General features: G+C 47.1%; 1 protein-coding gene and 2 long non-coding RNA genes across 13 annotated transcripts in view; 2 read left to right on the top strand and 1 right to left on the bottom strand.

The window, feature by feature from the left end:
• The window catches only part of Sin3a (SIN3 transcription regulator family member A), a 61,914-nt gene extending 42,796 nt beyond the window's left edge, over positions 1-19,118 (bottom strand). For 2 of the 10 annotated variants that reach the window (XM_029481681.1, XM_029481679.1), the window contains exons 1-2: positions 11,227-11,481; positions 749-969 (exon numbers count right to left, since the gene is read on the bottom strand). In XM_029481681.1, the coding sequence (XP_029337541.1) occupies positions 749-937 (189 nt within the window). In that variant the 5' untranslated portion in view covers positions 938-969; positions 11,227-11,481. The other 8 variants (XM_029481677.1, XM_021171725.1, XM_029481676.1 and 5 more) reach the window with 8 other exon arrangements.
• LOC115031938 lies at positions 11,741-12,650 on the top strand. Its single transcript, XR_003837583.1, has 2 exons — positions 11,741-11,899; positions 12,014-12,650. It is a non-coding gene; the product is annotated as an uncharacterized LOC115031938 (long non-coding RNA).
• The window catches only part of LOC110301479, a 16,360-nt gene continuing 12,070 nt past the window's right edge, over positions 15,673-19,962 (top strand). Inside the window, exon 1 of one of the 2 annotated variants that reach the window (XR_002378716.1) lies at positions 15,673-16,033. This is a non-coding gene — a long non-coding RNA (uncharacterized LOC110301479). The remainder of the gene's footprint in view (positions 16,034-19,962) is intronic. The other variant, XR_002378715.2, reaches the window with a different exon arrangement.

The raw sequence follows: 19,962 nt of genomic DNA, 5'->3' as shown, positions 1-19,962 counted from the left end.
TAGCTGCATATGTATCAAAAGATGGCCTAGTCGGCCATCACTGGAAAGAGAGGCCCATTAGACTTGCAAACTTTATATGCCCCAGTACAGGGGAACACCAGGGCCAAAAAATGGGAATGGGTGGGTAGGGAAGTGGGGGGGGAAGGTATGGGGGACTTTTGGGATAGCATTGGAAATGTAGTTGAGGAAAATACGTAATAAAAAAAATATTAAAAAAAATTACAAAACTATCTGAGCTAAACAATTATGTTAATTTGAGACATAAACAGAAATGGTAGTAACAAAGAAGGGCTATAAAGTGTGGGTTAGTGGTAGAATTCTTGCCGGACACAAACAAGACCCTGCAATCAATCAATCTTGACTAACACACAGGTGAGGCAAGGTGGTAGAGCCTAAAATCACCCAACTGGGAAGATAAAGCAGGACAGAAAAGTTCAAGGCTAATCTGGGCTATATAATGAAATCCTATCTCACTGAAGAGAGAAAAGGCCATGAGGAGTGAGCAAGAAAAAAGAAAGGGAAAATAGGGGTACCTATGAAGGGGAGGAAAAGAACCTTGGAGGTCATAACATGACTTTGTTGTTACTGTTTTGAACGTATCTAGTGGTTCTTAAGCTTCATGTACATATAGTTTAAAACATGTCATACGCTCTTTATGACATTTTTCTTAGGTAGCTCAATGTTTAATAAAAATCACCTTCAATGAATGAAACCACCCCTACTCCTGTTCTCTGCCACCCCAGCTTACCTGGTAGTTGGGTGCCACTGAGTACTGAATGCCTGTAGCTGACTGCATGGTCTCAGACACTGCTTCATACACAGGAGGGGCCGGGGCAAGGACCCGGTGCTGGTGAGAAAAAGCCTCTGTGCTCCCAGGAATCCTTCGCTGCTGGGCTGCATACACTGGTGATTCCTGGTCATCCAAACGTCGCTTCATTCTGCACTCATGCTCAGGGATGCACTACAAACCTACACAAACCACAAAGTGACAACACAAATAAAACCTCACTCCAGCATGATGCGCACAACTTAGTAAGTCTGACTTTCATAAGTAATCAACTTCTTACCAGTCTCGGAATGACGACCCACACCTCACAGCGAGCAAGTAAGAATTGAGAGACAGAAGGCTAGGCAACAGAGTTTTAATCAATTTGCTAACACTAAATTGAAAAACCTTTAAACTCTCCTTTTCTAATTATGCTCCTGTGATGGTTTCAATGACAATGGCTCAAATATAAGCCACATATGTGAATGTCTGGTTCCTAGTTGATGGACTGTTTAGGTGTGGCCTTGTTGGAGATATGTCATTGGGGATTTCAAAAACCCAAACCATTCCCACTTACCTCCCGAAACCCCCTTCTCTCTAAGCCTCTTGGTTGTGTCTCAACATTTGAGCTCTCAGCTACTGTTGAGCACTGTCTACCTGCTGCCATACCGTGATGTTCATGGACTAATTCCGTGAACCGTAAGCAAGCCCCAGTTCAAAAGATGTCTTTCCTCTCTTAAGTTGCCACACTGACAGCGTTTCTTCCCAGCAGTACAACAGTAACTGAAGGAAGGTACTAATGGAGTTACTACTAGTCACACACTCACACGCTGTAAAAGCACACTCTGAGAATGAGAGAACAGATGACTCCCAAGTTTCCTTCTGGCCCTTTCTCACATCCTTTGCATACAAGACTCTTCAGCTTAACAATAGGAGACATTCTTTTGAAAGAATACACAAAGTCTAGAGCCACTTTATCCAGAACCATACTTGAGGTTTTTCTGTAAGCATTTCCAGCATCAGTACTATTAACACAAACATAATCCGCTATAGTTAAAAAGGAATACTTGGAAGCAAGATAGCTTAGTGAGTAAAGGTGCTTGCTGCCAAGACTGACAGTCTGAGTTCAACCCCTGGAATTAACATAATGGAAAAGGGGCAGCTGTAACTGTCTCTGACATTCACACACATACCCTGGCACACATACATACTTGTGCTTGTATACAGAAGAAATATATAAATAGCAAAGGGGCTGGAGAGATGCTTCAGTGATTACAAGTGCTTACTGCTCAATCATGAAGTCTAAAGTTCCAATCACAACACCCACACTTCTTAAGGTCACATAACTCCCTGAAACCTCTCCTACAAGAGATGTAGCTTCCAAAGAAACCACACTTATGTGCAAACATCAACACAGCCTCCAACACACACAAACACACCATATACATATATTATCTCTATTTTGAAATGAGAAACCAGTTATAAATTAATGGCCTACAAAGTCCTTAAGAACTTTTGGCTGCTACTTCTTTTTTTTTGTTTTTTTGTTTTTTTGTTTTTTTGTTTTTCGAGACAGGGTTTCTCTGTGTAGCCCTGGCTGTCCTGGAACTCAATCTGTAGACCAGGCTGGCCTTGAACTCAGAAATCTGCCTGCAAGTGCTGTGATTAAAGGCATGCGCCGCCACCACAACCAGGCTTTTATTTTAGTTCTTAAGATGTCTTTATTTTTATGCATAGGAGTACCAGAAGAGAGCATCAGATCCCATTACAGATGGTTGTGAACCACCATGTAATTGCTGGGAATTGAACTCAGGATCTCTGGAAGAATAGCCAGTGCTCTTTAACTGCTGAGCCATCTCTCCAGCCCCTTTATCTTTTTAACATTTTCCTATAAACTGGTTCATGGAATAGCATTTGAACATCACAAAAATCACATACAATGGGACCAAAGCTATAAAATTTCAAGTGAGATTTTTGGATAGAATGCAGTGCCTAAAGAATGTTAAAATTTTTTTCATAGTCCTGTGTTGTGTTCGTGTATATTTGGTTTATTTATCATTTATAAAAAACAGGTTTCTTACTAGAGAGTAATCTTAGAAGATTAACATATGGGTTTCATTGGTTTGCTTTGTGTTTTTGAGTCAGGGTTTCTTCTCTGTGTGGCCCTGGCTGACCTGGAACTCTTCTGTACACCAGGCTGGCCTGGTCACAGAACTCAGAGATCTGCCTGCTTCTGCCTCCTGAGTTCTGGGATTAAAGACATGGGCTACCACTGCCTAACATCATCTAGGTTTTAAACCAGTAAAATCTAAAGCTAAGAAGTAGCAGCCACGCCGGGCAGTGGTGGTGCATGCCTTAATCCCAGCACTTGGGAGGCAGTCTTAAAAAAACCAAAAAAAACAAAAAAACAAAAAACAAAAAACAAAAAACACCACTGAAAAGATGGTATTCAGAGCCTACTTTTAAAAATTATGCTTCTTTGCCAATTTCCTACCTCCAACTTTCCTTTTAGTAAAACAGCCACTCCTTTCCTTCCAGCCTTAAGCACCCTTCATCCAGGTAGCAGATAAATATTTTCCAAGCATCTCTCCTCCATTCCTTATGTTGCTTTCAAAATACACCTCAAGAGCTGGCGAGATGGCTCAGTGGGTAAGACACTGACTGCTCTTGCTCTTCCAAAGGTCATGAGTTCAAATCTCAGCAACCACATGGTGGTTGATAATAATGAAATCTGACACCCTCTTCTAGTGCGTCTTAAGTCAGCTACGTGTACTTATTTATAATGATAAATCTTTGGGCCAGAGTGAGCAGGAACTGAGTGAGCAGAGTTGACTGGAGCGAGCGGGGTTTACCAGAGCAGGCAGAGATCCTAAACATTCAAATCTCAGCAACCATATGAAGGCCCACAACCATCTGTACAGCTTCAGCGCACTCACATACATTAAATAAATAAATAACACACACACACCTCAAATGTAAACTTCATCCACCACTCACTTCTCAATAGTTTAAATTCAACCCATGGACCTGGAGAGATGGCTTGGCTTGGCTTGGTGGGGAAGAGCACTGGCTGCCCTTCTAAAGAACCAGGGCTCAATTCCCAGCATGCACATGGTAGCTCACTACCAGTCTGTCACTCTGCTCCAAGAGCATCCTGGCTCAAGGATGAGGGTTACAAGAACTTTGGGACTAAGTTCTTGCCTCCCACCCGGCTAAGACAGGGTTTTGCTCCGCCAAAGCTTCCTCTAGGCTAGCTGGTTCATGAGCTTCCAGGAGACTGTCCTGTCCCCACCTCCTGTCTTATGGAATTCTGGGACTACAAAAGCACACTACTATACTCTGCTTTTCACTTGGATCCCAAACTGAACTCAGGTTGTCAGGTCTGTGTGAGAAAGAGCTTTACTTGCTGAGCCATCTCATTGGCTTAGAAGCACTTAAAAGATAGAGTTTAAGTCAGTTGGTGAAGGTGCAGGCCTTTAATCCCAACACTTGGGAGGCAGAGCTCTGTAACTTTTGAGGCCAGCCTAAGCCGTACAAAGAAACCCTGTCTCAAAAGAACAAAAACAAAAGTATAGTTTATTTTGTTGTCAGGCATTCTATGAAAATTTAAAATGTGCCCACTTTTTAACTCACCCAACCCACTTCTAGGTCTCTGACCTACACTCCTGCCAAGTCTAACTGCTGCAGCAAGACTACGAGACGCTGAGTGCTAGGCACTGGCTAACTGAGCTACATCCATATTGTTGGAAACTGAACAACTATTACAAATATCAGTGCTCTTCGTCAACTGAAAACATGCTAAGTGAAAATAGGCTATAAAATATGTACACTGTGACCTCATGTATGATACACACATACCATTCTCTTAGTACTTGTACAAGCTATGTCAAGTACTTGTGTTGAGTATACTGTAATCTCACTGAGAAATAAATAAAGAAATTAAGACTTCAGGGGCTGGCGAAATGGTTTGGTAATTAAAAGTACATACTGTTCTTGCAGAGGGACCTGAGTTCTGTTCCTATCAACCATTCAGGCAACTGACAAGCATCTGTAACTCCAATTCCAGGGAATCCAAACTCTTCAGGCCTCCCTGAGCTCCTGTACTCATGTGAGGGTATACACAAGCACACACACGGACACAGACACACAAAAAAGCCTCATGAGAGCTGGAGAGAGGGCTCAGCAGGTAAGAGGACTTGCTATTACAAAGAGGACTCAGCACAAGAAAATCTGATTTCCAGGTGATGCGACCCTCCCATCAGTAATACTGCAAGATGGCTAAGGACACTCAGCAGCTTAGACAAAGTCCAAAGTCCATGACTTTCTAGTCTCTCCTGGAGTGCTGCCTTCCAAATGCAATGTACCTCCCCCACCTCCTACAAATAAAGGAGATTCTTTTTTTTTTTTTTTCCGAGACAGGGTTTCTCTGTGTAGCCCTGGCTGTCCTGGAACTCACTTTGTAGACCAGGCTGGCCTCGAACTCAGAAATCCACCTGCCTCTGCCTCCCGAGTGCTGGGATTAAAGGCGTGCGCCACCACGCCCGGCTGGAATAAAGGAGATTCTTAAAACACTCAACAATGTGTGGTAAAATCATACGTCTACTTGCCTTTTCTGACAAGAATGCGAAATTCTTAGGAACAAAGACTGTTGTACATCAGCCCAGAGTTATTTAAGCAGGTGGTCAATTAATGGGTGTTGTCTCAATTCACTCTCAGAATTCAAGTCTGAATCTCTTTTTCTAAGATGTATTTATTTTAGCAGGACAGTGGTACATGCCTTTAATCCCAGCCCTCTGAAAGCAGAGACAGGTGGATCTCTGAGTTTGAGGCCAGCCTAATCTAGAGATCTTGTTCCAGGATATCCAAGGCTACAAAGAGAAATCCTGTCTCAAAAACAAACAAAACAAAACAAAAAAAAATGTATTTATTTTTGGGTGCATGTCTACCTATAAACCATTTTTGTGCCTGGATACCAGAACAGGGTTTTGGATCATCTGCAACTGGAATTACAGATGGTTGCGTGCCACCATGAATGCTAAAAATTGAACCTAAGTCTTCTGGAAGAGCAGCCAGTGCTCTTAACCACTGCAACATCTCTCCACCTATCTCTCCATCCCCCAATCTTTTTTTCTCAAAGCCAAAAGCTTTGGCACAGATAGCTCCTCAAAATAAAAATGATTACTACAATACCACCTCTGGATAATGATTCAAAAACTAAAAGCAAGGATTTGAACAAATTCATATACCATGTTCCCAGAGAATTATTCATAAGCACAAAGTAGGGCTGGAGAGATGTCTCAGTGGTTAAGCACCCCTGATCTTTCATTAGGACCAGGTTCAGTTCTTAGCATATACACAGAGGTTCACAACAGTTTATAACTCTAGTCCCAGAGAACCTGATGTCCTCTTCTAGCCTTTTTGGGCACCGAGTAGGCACATAATACAAACACATACATACAGGTAAAACATACATAGAAAATAAAAATAAAGCAAATAAATCCACAAGGTAGAAAAAAAATGCCAACTGAAAGATAAATAATTGTGGTATACATGTATTTAAGGGAGAGAAATTCTGACATACATTACAGTATCAGTGAACTGGGAGGACAAAACTAGGTAAAAGACATCGCAGTTCAGGCCAGCCTGGACCCCAGAGTGAGTTACAGGGCAGCCAGGACAACACCACATCAAGTGGTTTATAACCATCTTCACCACAACTCCAACATGTCTGGTCTCCAAGGGCATCTGCATCCACATGTATAATCAAAATAGAAATTTATCTTTAAAAAGAGAGACTTACTGTTTCATGTGTGCAAAGGTTCAACTGTGAGAGATGAATGAGTTCTGAAGGAGGATGGTGGCGAAGGCTGCACAAGGACGTGAGTGTACTTAATGCCACCGAACTGAACTAAAAAAGATGAGAAACTTTAAATCATAATGGTACACTTTATGTCTTGTATATTTTATTTTAGTTTTTACTATTTATATTGGGGGGAACCGTGCATATGTGACAGAAGCCTACCATGTGAGTCTTAGAGATCAAACTCAAGGTTTGGCAACATATGTTTTTTAACTGCTGAGCCAACTTTCTAGCCCACAATTTGTTTCTTTATAAGTTAGGATTTCTTTCATGTCCCCTAGGCTGGTCTCAAACTCACTAGGTAGTTAAAAATGACCTTCAACTTACCTCCCAACAGGCTTGTTCCCCATACCTGGTCTTACCAGGTTGTGGAGGCTGAGCCCAGGGATGTAGGCATACCAGGCAAGCACTGGGAAAGCTTTGATTAAACCAGAGATACCTTTACACAGCTGAGGACACTGGAGGCTTTCACCTGGCTGTTTGATCACCTGTGTAGACTAAGCCTCTATGTGCTACTTTCCGCAGTCACTCATTCCATGTTCTTGAGGCAGGGTCTTGTGTAGCCCAGGTTGAGTCAAACTCCCTAAGTAGCCAAGGACTGCCTGAACATTTATTTATCTTCCTGTAGCTAGCTCCAAGTGATGGGATTACAGCTATATTACTCTATATGTGTATGATGTATCTATGTGGGCACTCATACAAAAGTCTACCTCTAATCGCCTCCAGGGATCAAACTCAGCTCTTCAAGCTCTAGGAGCAAGTGCTGTGCCCACCGAGCCACTCTGCTGTCCCTATTTAGTCTATATTTGTGTATATGCAAGCCAGCTCAACCTCAGACATCACTCCAAAAGTCCATTTTTCAAATAAGCTCGTTTAATGCCTGGGGGTTAGCCCAAGTGGGCTAGCATCAGGGATTCCCTCTACAATCTTCTGCTCCCAGTGTTAGTTCAGGCCCAGGCTACACTTAGATTTCCATGGCCAGCTTTTCAAGTATATCCCAGGAATAGGACAAGTCTTCTTGCTTCAGTGGCATTCTTACTGACAGGTACTTCCCCAGCCTCTCACCTTGTTGTCTTTAAATATTTAGTTATTGTTAGGAAGGTTGCACAGATGTGGTAGTCAGAGGACCACATTCAGGAGTTAGCTGTCTCCTTCCACCGTGGATTCCTGGGATCTAACTTAGTCTTAAGAGTTTGCGTGGCGGGTGTCTTTACCCACTGAAGAAGCTACCTCATGAGCCACCTTCACTTGTAAAGCATGCATTTTCAAAACAGAGATATAACCCTAGCTGAGGCCAAGGCAAGAGAATCACTGAGTTCTAGGCAGCCTGCGCACCAGAGCAAGTTCAGATAAACCAGCGGCCCATTTCACCAATCCACAACTCAAAGCCGTCACAAAACTTCAAAGCTACATGGGTGTATACCACTAACAGACATCCATCCATACATGCATGCACATACAATCAAACACATTAGCGAATGAGCAGTGTCTGGTAGTACCAGGTGCAGAGTCCAAGTTCAATAAATATAAACCCTTATTACAAAAGAGAAGCTATTATTTGAAAAGCCAAGCACTATCTTTTTTCGAGACAGGGTTTCTCTGTATAGCGCTGGCTGTCCTGGAACTCACTCTGTAGACCAGGCTGGCCTCGAACTCAGAAATCTGCCTGCCTCTGCCTCCCAGGTGCTGGTTTTAAAGGCGTGCACTACCACGCCCGGCTCAAGCACTAACTTTTTAAAAGAACATTCAAAAGATATAGTTTGACATACTTTTAGTTGGGGAAAAACACTATACTAGATTACCGAAGGTCGTGAACACAACCTCTGAATTCTAAGTAACGTTTCCCGGCTACAGCTGCCCTGGGTAACCTTTCAGGATATTTGCTGCACTGTCAAGATGGCTGTGCTTTACCAGCAATCTTGTCAAATACCAATCTCAAGTCTTAAAAAAAGAATAAACTTCCTTATGCACACGACTTAAGGCCCGCATTTAAAAGTATTAACAGTATATTTTTCAAAGCTATATTTCTGTTATTTTTCACTGTGTGTATGGATGTGGGGGTGTGCACCTGTGTCTGTGTCCTAGAGGCCAGAGGTGTCAGTACTTGGAGCTTGAGATACAGGCTGACATGGGTGCTGAAAACTGAACTCAGGTTTTCTTAGAGTAACACCCACTCTTCACCACTTAGTCTGTTTGCCTCCTAAATGCTGGTATGCAAAATAAAACATATACTGATGGAAGGAGAAAAAACAGGCAAAAACGAAGAATAAACATAACTAGGTTCTTGAAATTTTAAAGCCTAGGACTTGTGACTCCAGCACACAACCTATTATACACATTCTATAAACATAAGAATTATGCTCAGCAGTGGTGGCACATGCCTTTAATCCTAGTGTTTGGGGGGCAGAGGCAAGCAGGTCTCTTAGTCTGAGTCCAGCCTAGACTACAGGGTGAACTCCAGGACACCCAGGGCTAAACTTTGTTTCAAAAACAAAACAAGAAAAAAAAAAAGGTATGAATTAAGTCATCTGATTTTCCAAACTGTACTTCAATTGGTAGAATTAACTATGGGTTGGTCAAACTTTCCTCAAAGCCAAAGAATTCTCTTCTACCGTTTTAAGTGTACTACATCTGTAGTACATCCAAGTTCTTATTTTCTGGGCTCCACCTCCATTCTGTTACCATGGCTGGTGTCACTTCTTTAGCTGAAAAGTGAATATTTAACCTCTTCATTAAGTACAGCACAGGGCACAGTTTTCAGCCTCTAACTGAACAAAGGGCAAATCCAGAATTTAGCTTCAGAAATTACACATGACTATGAGATTAGAGAGATGGCTCAGTGCAGACTGCAGACTGCTTGTGCAAAAGGACCTAAGTTGGGTTCCATGTCAGGTGGCTCAGAACCACCTGTTATCTCCACCTACAGGAGATCTAACATCCTATTCTGGCCTTACACACACACACACACACACACACACTTTAATATAAATCTTTTTAAAAAGTGGTTTACACATACTCAGATATCAATACATAAATTAAGGATTCGATGTTTACTTTTCATGAAAAGTTCTCTAGTAAGATCATCTAATATGGTTACATGTGCAGTAAATCAACAATGGCCAAAGTAACTCTCTAACACAGGCTGGTAAGCTATGCTACACATAGGTTTCATACAGTTCAACCAACTTAGTATCTTAAAAAGAGCAACATGAAGCTTTAAGGACTAGAAGTTACATAAAACCAAAAGAGAACACAAAATTCTAAGTTACCTTTGTGAAACTAAGCTTATGTAAAAAAACCTTCTGTAGGTGAAATCAGTCAAGAAATCAGAGTATTTTACTTAAAGAGAGTGAAATCTTTGACTTAGAAAAGAAATTAGGCCTTGGGGTATAGCCTAGCCGTGAAGCAATGCTTATGTGCCTTAAATAAACTCCATCACTTACAATCATCTTTAAATATCATCTTTGTCAAATACCAGTATTAAGATTAAGAAGTAAATTCAATACTTTCTCTAGAAATTAAATCTCAGCTTTGTTAGGAGCTCAAATGGCAAACTGAGTTTAAAGTCCTAAGCTACCAAAAATGGTAGCAATCTTTAGCTATCAACCCACCACCCCATGGGTGCGAAGCTCAGCCCCGTAAAGGCGCAGTAGCTGAACATCAAGGGAACTCCAGGGAAGGTTGGCGCCCTACACAATTCCAGTCCCTGATCACTCTGCCCCTCCCCCACCGGCCACTGTCGGGGAAGCAAGGGCACAGCACCAGCCGCACCCCACCGCAGACACTCCAGAGAGGACGCTGAGTATCTCGTCCCAATAATTACAACGAAGAAGAGCAGCTGACCACGCTTCTACTCTCCCTAGCTGTTAAGGCGCCATCCACGGTGCGTGAAGCAAAGTAAAAGACTACAGCTACGGGCCACGATGCCCCAAGCAGAATGGATGGAGAAGCCACACCATAAAGTCCGGACACCTCCACCGTTCCCAGTCTACAAGGGGCCCTCCCACCCACGGGGATGCTGGGCGGAGCAGACACGGAGCCCTGACCCCCCGCCAGGCGCCACAGCGGGCTTTCCCCAGCTCCTCTTCACTGCTAAAGAGGCGGAAATCCCGGCGGGGGCGGGGCGGGAGGGGCGTGGCATCACAGCCCCGGACGCGCCTTCCGGCCAACCGGATCCCGCTAAGGCGGGGGAACACAGGCTTCACGCCCCCTCGCCACCGCGCCCTGAAAGCCACACGCCAGGACCCTCTTCCCGTCCCGCATGCCCCGCGGACCCAAAGCAGTACAGCCAGTGGTCCCGCCCATAAGGGAAAAGAGGCGGGGCCACAGCCGCGGGCCTTTAGCGCGAGCCTGTCCCGCCCCTTTCTCCACCACCGCACGCGCGCCGGCCCCGCCTCTGATCGGCGGGACTAGGACCCGCCCCTCCGTGCGCACCGGGACTACGCTCTCCTCCCCCTCCCGCACTGAGTGCGGCTCCGCTCCGCCCCCCACAGCCACGCACGGGAAGCCGAGGTCAGCCCCCCCGAAAAACACACGCCCTCCAGTCCCGGGTTACCCGCCACCCAGCTGCTGGGCGGACCGCGGTGCGGCGTGCTCTCACCGCAAAAGCTCCAGCCACTCAGCCTGCGCGTCGCTCCCGGCGTGAGCCTCGCACCCAGCACGGAGGCCCCGGAACGGCGCGGGCACAGGCCCGCAAGAGCGGACTGGCAACCTCCTTTGCGCCCACGAAGCGGTCACAGGCCTGGGTGCCCAGACTGGGAAGGAGGGAGGGAGGGAGGGAAACTCTAAGGGGGGAAGGGGAGGGGGGAAGATGGAGAAACCGTCTCTGCCGCCTCTACCGCCGCGGCCGCTTCTCTGTTACCCGGGAAATCCCGCCCACTCTCCCGGCCCGCCCCGCCGAGGGAAGGCTTAACCTCGCTCCGCCACGGGATATATTACCCATCCGTCAATGGTTTAGCCAATCATTGTGCCGCAAAGACCTACTCCCGCCCTCTTCCCTCGCTGGGAGGGGAGAGCGAGCCGCTCACCTTCTCCACGCCCCTATTGGCGGGGAGAGTCCCTAACTCAACCCCGCCTATTGGAGACTGATTGCCGAATCCCTCCTCCAGGCTCCAATACTATTGGAGGAAGAGGAGTACCTCTTCACATCTCATTGGAGAGTCCAACATATCCCTCCCCACACCGCCCCAGCCACAGGCCTAACAAATCGGCTCCCGCCTCCGCCGGTCCCCGCATTGGAAGACTACCTTTGCTTCTCTCATAGCCCCTGGAAGGTAAGTAACCAATGTGGGGTAAAAATGTCCTTAAGTGAGGCCGACTCCACCTACTACACTGCTGGGCCAGGCCCCGCCCCCAACGATCTGATTGGACCATCTTGGCGCCGGTAGGAGCCGCCATTGGACACGGCGCCGGTCCAGGAAGGAGACCATTCCGCCCTGCGCGAGGATGCTGAACCTTAGCAGTCCTTTTGTGGAATGTTTACACTGGAGTCTGAACCTCAGCGTTCCAAGGCCGGGACCGGAGATGGCGGGCAGCTCAGCGGTCGAAACCCGAGGCTTTGAGATTTGAAAAGGAAAAGGCAGTAGTATTACCCGCCGTGGAGGATTAACCAAAACAATGACAGAAAGCCTTGTCCTTCCTACCCACTTATTTTTACACTTTCACGGTCTTCTAAACACAGCCATCTGGAGCACTCAACAGCTACTTTCAGCAAGCCGACTCCAAAATTAAGGTCTGGAGCCCTAATCTGATCCAAAAGCCCAGATATTACTAGCTGGTCACTAGGGCTGACTGCATACTGTGACACTGGGACAACCAGAATCTGCAGCCCTCAGGGGGCGGAGATAACCCAGCGGAGGCCTTTAAATGTCACCGCCTGGGCAAGCCTCCGGAAGGCGGAGCATGAGGGGAAAATGTATACTCTATTGGTCGGGTAGATCCAGGGACATTTTAAACTGTAGGAAGAGAGGCTGAAAACCTCATACAGACCACTGCATAAATAAACCTTGAGTGTGCACTTAGGTTGAGAATCAGTAAAAATTCCAGATTGTGTGAAAGATATGGTCTTAAGAATGACTGTTCAAGAAGGGCTGTAATCGCAACTATTCGCGATAGGGCAGGAACAGTGTCTGAATTTAGGAACCCTAAGGCCAGCCCTTCAAAAAAAAAGGGGGGGGGCATTCCTCCTTAGCAGAGTGAGTTAATGGCGGTCTCTAAGCCTTCTGGGTAAGTAACAATGCCTGAACATAAAAAGTGGTTTGAAATACCTAGTTCTTTTATTTACTCACTAGTAAGGCCTGGGCCCGATGCCGACCTTGCTTTGGGGAGGCTTTCGCTGTGCCATGAGAGGTTAGGTGGGATTCGTCTCCCTGCATTCGAGAGCAGAGGGGGAGAGGGAACCTCCCTAGGGTCCAGTGTCCCCAAGAGATACGACACCGGGGAACCATTTCGTAAATCCAAGACTGTCCTCCTGTGAATCCTGCGGAGACTGCCATAAACAAGTGTTGGCAACAGGTGGGTCTAACTCCTAGGATGGTTTCATGGCGTGAGGCCATAGTAAAGAGTTGTGAACTCCAAGAGTGGCCGACAGGTGGGAGCAGCCACACCGGTAGCCAAGCCAAGCCCTGTTCCAGGACAGTGCTCTAAAATAAGAAAAACTAGCCAAACCGTTCCAGGCTGAAGTAGCACTCCAAAACTGACAGATGCCTATCCTTAACTGAACTGCCTTACCCACCAGGCTGGGTATCTACCATACAGCACTCCCACCACGGTATCAACAAACCCCCGAATCCTTGCTAGAAATGAGCCTCACGGACTCCCCTTGACTGCAGGGACCGAGGTAGCGTAGATCTTGCCTAAGGTTCCATCACTAGGTTGTCATAATCTTAGATTCCGCCGACTACAGATCACGATTTCCTTGCCCAAGGAATTAAGGATGCGGCCAATATCCAAGCTTTCTCAAACTTAAATTTAAGGAAGTCAAGGGGCACGGAGAAAAACAGCAAAAGTTGATCGGGCTGGAGGGTAGAACTCATTCCCTTCCCTCCAGCAGCAGCCCTGGAGCAATGCTTTCTGGAGTAACAGCGCAATTGTCGGGCTTCACCTCGAGGGCTAGCCGATCCCTAGACTCGGAAGAATCTTTGTGTGCCTCCAAGGCTTTCCCCGCCCCCCTAACTAAGGGCGCGGAGCCTGAGACTTCCGGGCGGGAGGGAAGTTGTAGGGAGCTAGAAGGGCCTCAACCATGTGCTGAGCGCGCTCACGAGAAAGCGGGGGCAGGGAGCAGGAGAACGTCTCCTCCTAGCTTGTCCCAGAAGGGGAAGGCCTATCCAATTCGCCAATCAGAAACAGGGGCGGGGGCTTGTACCTCACGTAAGCCCCAGGAATCCTCCCTCCGCCCTTCGAAGAAAAAAAAATTTAGCAACTTAAACTCCAGTCCAACCTCCCGATAGGCGGAGCTCTAGAGAATATCATCCAATGTATACACGAGAAGGGAAAGAGGGACTCGAATCCAACCAGTGAAAGACAAGAGAAGGCGGAGCCTCTGGAGAGCCCGAAGTGGGTGGAAGAGGAAATGTCCCCGCCCCTCCCGGGTCCCCTCCAGGCCGGTTGCACAAGCTCCCCGCAGGAGATAGTAAACAGTCTTGGCCAGGCGATGGAGGCAGAGATGGCCGCGCATTTCGAGGACTGGCCCTGCGCCTGCCCTCCCCGCCTGCACCGCCACTGCACGCAGTTTGCTCCGGAGCCCCGCCTCTCGGCCCGCAGCCGCCATCCGGCTGACAGGCGCGCCCCTCCCCGCCCGCTGATGCATTTCCTTTTCCCTATTCCAAGCGTGGAGTCTGTTTTCCCAGTTTCCGACCTTCACTGCCCCTTTCAGGCCACCCCATCGTGAGCGTGCGCGCGCACAAGGCTGCCCCCACCCCGTACGCGGCACTGTGGCACGCAGCGGCACCTCGCGGAAGAGGGAGCCCCGGCAGCACACACACTACTCAGGGAGGGGGAGCAGCCGCCGGGGCCGTGAGGTGGGCGGGGAAGGAGGCAGCTCCATGTTTGCGAGGGGATCAGCTGGGGCCGCGAATTGAATCCTCCGAGTTCCTAGAGCTTTTCTATACTCAGCAAGCGCTCCACGCCGGATCGCAGCCTAGCCGGTTCTAGCGCCGAATACTTGCTAAATTGCCGTGTTCGGACACACCGACGGCTCCCAGGCTAGTGGCTGGAACCTCTCCCGCCCCCAGTCTCCTCCGGCAAATACAGCCATTGCCCCCGCCCCCAGAGTCCTTAACAACCGCGGGCCCACGGTGCCCGCGCCTCCCCAGAGCGCGCCCACGACCCTTCCAAGTTTGCCGGCAGAAACAAACGCTCAGGGCGGCCGCTGCACTCGCCCAGCGTGGTTAGCGGAGAAAGACCGCGGGGCCCGGCTTGCTCTTAAACTCCAGCGGTCGACCAACTCCGGACACCGTGAGCTCGGTGGGCCCGACTGGCCAGGCTGCGGCTGCCGCCCCCTGCCGAGGCCGCTCGCCGCAACCAGGGCCCTCTTCCCTCTTTTTCTTCTTTATAATTATTTTTAAAAATATTTTTAAAGCATTTACAAGAGCAGTTGGTCTTCTGCTGGCCCATTCCCCAATGAGCTTCTTAAACCTATCGAAACCGACTGCTTGGTAAAATAAATTGGGCGGCGCGGCCGGCGCGAGGGCGACCCAGGCCGGGCCAGCCCCCTCCCCACCGCTCCAGCCCGGCTTGGAAACACACTACGAGCGGGCGGCGCCAAGCGCACTCCTTCCTGGCCTGCCCCTAGCCTACCTCAACCGCGGGACTCCGAGCCTCCCCGTATCTCTGTCTTGGGGACTGCAGCACCCACACAGACTTTGTGCAGCCAAAGCAAGCGGCCAAAGAACTAGACCCCCAAAATACCGAAATTGGGGAGACCAAATTAAAAGCAGCTGTTTAACATACCTCCGGAACCAGGCGAGGAGTCCTGAATGAGAGGGAACGCCCCCCAGTATCTATTGGCTTTCCTGCGTAAACGTCAGTCCCACTGAGTCCGCCTCCTCTCTCTCCCCGCCCCTTCCCCTTCATTGATCGCCCCTTGCCTCCACCGAAATAAAAATAAATAATTAAACTATCCACGAGTAAGAGTCGCCTCCAAAGCAGAGGCTCTTACATCTCTCACACCGCCACTTGGAGTTTTTCGAGGACTTCGGACTTAGGCCTTTGGGATTTGGAGTTCCGCAGGGTGGAAGCTAAAGAAGGTGCATCTTAACTACAGGGCCCCGGTTTCCTTCACACATGCACAACCCATTTGGAGCTGGGTCTGGAGAAACCTGTAACAGTCTGTGACCCTACCACTTGGACGCATCATATCTCAGAAGCTAAACAGAGTCCGGCCTGGTTAGCATTTGGTTGGATTAGAGGTAAGTAGCGATTGGCTGCAACGTCTAGACTTTCCTGGCTGTTAAACGTGTGTCCAGTCTACATTGTTAGGTGCCTTTCAGCCATGATTCCGAAAACCTGGAAAACTGGCACTTGTCTGAGCCGCTATGGGGTGTGAATCAGGTATTTCACTCTGTCTACTATCTAGTGCAATTTTAAACTGGCTGGAATTTTCACAATATCCTCCAAACATTCAGATGCTTGCTGCAGGAAGTAAGGCAAAGCCTTTCCCCACCCTGTGTCTGTCTGTCTCTCTCCCTCTCTTCCCCCCATTCTCTCTCTCTCTCTCTCTCTCTCTCTCTCTCTCTCTCTCTCTGTACAAGTAGATCCACAGTCATTTCAACATGAGTAATTCCGTTTAGCTAGCAGTCTGAACAAAGAGTGCCACACACACATAGGAGGCACAGAGGCTGTTGGACTGGTGAGTTTTCGGGCAACAAAGGTGCATCTTGGATTGGGGGATAGATTGGGGAAAGCAATGGCAAATTTTCCCCCTATTCATCACCTAGTCCAGAAAAGTCTCCTCACTTTGAGCAGCCCCCAGATGAAGCTCTTAACTGCCTCATTTGCTATTTATCAGTAACATATTTGTTCAAAAGAGCTGAGCAGAAAGCACATGGTTTGAGCAAGAAACTGTTTTGTTGTTGTTGTTCTGTCCTTTTGCTTGTTTTGTTTTGGAGACAGGATGTCATGTAGCCCAGACTGATCTCAAACTCATAGCAGATGGCATTTCTCCTGCTTCAACCTCCCCAAGTACTTGGATTCTAGCTGTGCACGACCATATCAGCTTTATGTGGTTCTGGAAATCAGACCCAGTACTTCATACATGCTAGGCAAGCACTCTTCCCATTTAGTTACAGCCCAGCCCCCAAGAACCACTTGCTTTGGAGGTCATTGAAGAAAGGGAGTTAGCTTGGGTATCAGGTAGGATATGAACAGGAAAGGACTTTCTGGCAGCTGGATGACTATGCCAACAACCTAGTTATTTATAAGAATTTTACAATGCTTTATATGGTGATAAATAAATGCCTGTCATCTCATCATTTGGGAGGCAAAGGGAATAAGACCTTGAGTCCAAAGCCAGCCTAGGCTACAGAGTGGATCTCATCTCGTTTAAAGAGAGTCTACTTGAGAATAATCCCAAGGAAGAGGAGGCAGTGTAGATAACAGAAGAGGTAGCCAGTGGCCTTCTGTGGTTACTAGATGAAAGAGGGTTGGCATAGCCAGTATTGTGCTCAGGTAAATCTCTTCCTAGTTCAGGGCTTCAGTTCCCAGAAAAATTAGGGAGAACATGGGTATACAGAGAAGGGGGTCCTTAAAGATAGTGTTAGGATCCTTCCCTGACTGGAGTCATGTGAAAAGCTGTCACTGAGGGAGTCAGGACAGGTGAGAAGTACAGACTTAGGAAGGGCAATGGAATTCCACCTGGTATACAGGAGCTAGAATGTCTGTGGTAGCTGGAAAGAACTGTGTAGTGGGAAAGGCCAGGTGATGAGGACAGTGGTTCAGTGTGAGGCCTGACAGAGCCATGAAAGTCAGTGTTCATCCTCTCTAGAATGAGGATCAACTTTTAGCTGAAGGCATAAATAGATACTGCGTTAATGAGGTGAGGCACAGTGGTACTAGTCAGAAATGCTGAGCCCCATTTATGTTGGCTCCCATTTAGTCCACCCTCACCTGTGGCTCAGCCTTCTCTAAGGATAATACCTCTTTCCCTGTTTTGAGACCAATACAATTATTACCTTCTAAAGTTTCTGAATCTCAGTGAAGGCCAGAAGCCTAGGCATTTGACCTTTATCCCAGACAGCAAGCGGCACATGCTTATTATAGTTACTTATTTTGTGAGTGCACATATGAGCATGAATGCACATACATGCATATGTGTACCATAGAGTATTGTGTGCACCAATGCATAGTTGAAGGATGTTAAGTGTCCTGATACCAACCCCTGCCTTGTTCCCTTGAGAGAAGGTCTTTCCTGAATCTGGAGCTAGGCTGTTGGTCAGCAAGTTCCATTGATCCTCTTGCCTCCCCATCTGCTCCTCTCCAGCTCTTGGGTTACAGGCATGTATGTAAAAAACCATACTGGTCTTTTTATGTGGGAGCTGGAGAGTTTAATTTGGGTCCTCATGCTTGAGCAACAAGAGTTCTTACCCACTGAGCTATGTCTCCACTCTATTATGGAGAAAGATATGGCTGATTCTTAGACTTTTCTGAACACTCTTTAGATTGAGATCTTTTTTTTTTTTTTTTTTTTTTTTTTTTTTTTTTTTTTTTTTTTTTTTTTTTTTTTTTTGGTTTTTCAAGACAGGGTTTCTCTGTGTAGCCCTGGCTGTCCTGGCACTCACTTTGTAGACCAGGCTGGCCTCGAACTCAGAAATCCGCCTGCCTCTGCCTCCCGAGTGCTGGGATTAAAGGCGTGTGCCACCACGCCCGGCTAGATTGAGATCTTAAGGACAACGACTATACCTAATTTGACTTTGGGGCCTCCATATTCAGTGCAGTCAAGGGGCACCAGGGGGAACCCAGTAACTGTTTCTGACTCAGTGTTATATGGACACTCAACATTTCTTACTGTCCCACTAGTGAAAGTACAGTTGAATGGATCTGGGTGAGCATTCTCCTTGGGAAAACAACCTGCCTGTGTGTGAAATACCCTGCAAGTCTGAGGCCACAGACCGTGGAGGGGCCAAGTACATGGAAGTAGCCAAGCTACGTTTAACTAAATCCAAGTCCTGAAATTGTTCCATCTCCCATATGCTGCTTCTTCATACACTCAGGCTACAATCCAAGTCGAAGACTTTGGAGAAAATACTGAGCCTTCCTTCTTGAAGCACACACCTTACCTAACCTAATTCTAACAGCAGTTTGTCATCAGGTAGTTCTAGAAAAAGTATACTCAATGAAACAGGATTTGTCTACCAGCCACACAGAGACACCAGTCTTTAACTCACATGTACTTGAAACTGTCACCCCAGAACCTTCGGTCTATTTCATGGACATGAGATATGCACACCCTCATTCACAAAAAGGCACTCACTCACGGGACAATGTCTCTGGCCCATCTTCTCTTTCCCATTGCTGGAGGTAAGCATCTGCCACCCATATCGACTTCTATGGGTGCTGGAAGTCAAACTCAGGTCTTCATTTTGTGTGGCAAAAACTGGTTTGGTTTGGTTTGGCCTGGTCTGGTCTGGTTTGGTTTGATCTGGTCTGGTCTGGTTTGGTTTGGTTTGGACAGGGTTTCACATACACCAGGCTGGCCAGGTGTTCATGATGATCTTTCCCAGGCTCCTGAGTCCCCAGTAGTAGTAATGCAAATATGAACATTGTGCTTAGCTCTTTTTAACTTTTACAAAACTTTGAAGCAGGATCTTGCTAGTTACCTTATGGACTTTGAGCCCCCTTTGCTTGTGTTCTTCTTGCCTTAAGATTCAGTTAGGGCTTTTATTCGTGACTGCTGTCAGAGCTGATTACCACCCCCAGCTCAGCACTATCTAGGAGGAGGCTGAGCTCTCACCCTGACTCCTAGGCAGGGAGGGTTTTGAGACCAGCCCTCTCAAACCCTATGCTGGCCTAGAACTAGGCAAAGATGACCTTGAACTTTTGATCCTTCTGCCTATCCCCTAGATTCGAGCTAGGAGGAGGGGAACCCTGAAAACTATTGATCAGAGTCTGTTTAACCACTTCCTAGCTAGATTATTTAAACAAATTGTTTATCTGTTGATTAGTAAGATTCTGTACTACACTGGACTGCTGGAAAATTTAAAATAAATATGTCTAGAATACAGTTAAGAATTCTTCCTTTCTCCCCCCAATGGAGGAGCTAGAGAAAGTACCCAAGGAGCTAAAGGGATCTGCAACCCTATAGGTGGAACAACATTATGAACTAACCAGTACCCCAGAGCTC

The sequence above is a fragment of the Mus caroli genome, chromosome 9, assembly GCF_900094665.2.
Source record: "Mus caroli chromosome 9, CAROLI_EIJ_v1.1, whole genome shotgun sequence".
NCBI classification, from domain to species: domain Eukaryota; kingdom Metazoa; phylum Chordata; class Mammalia; order Rodentia; family Muridae; genus Mus; species Mus caroli.
The sequence above is the reverse complement of the archived record's forward strand: the minus strand, read 5'-3'. Positions and strand labels throughout refer to the sequence as shown.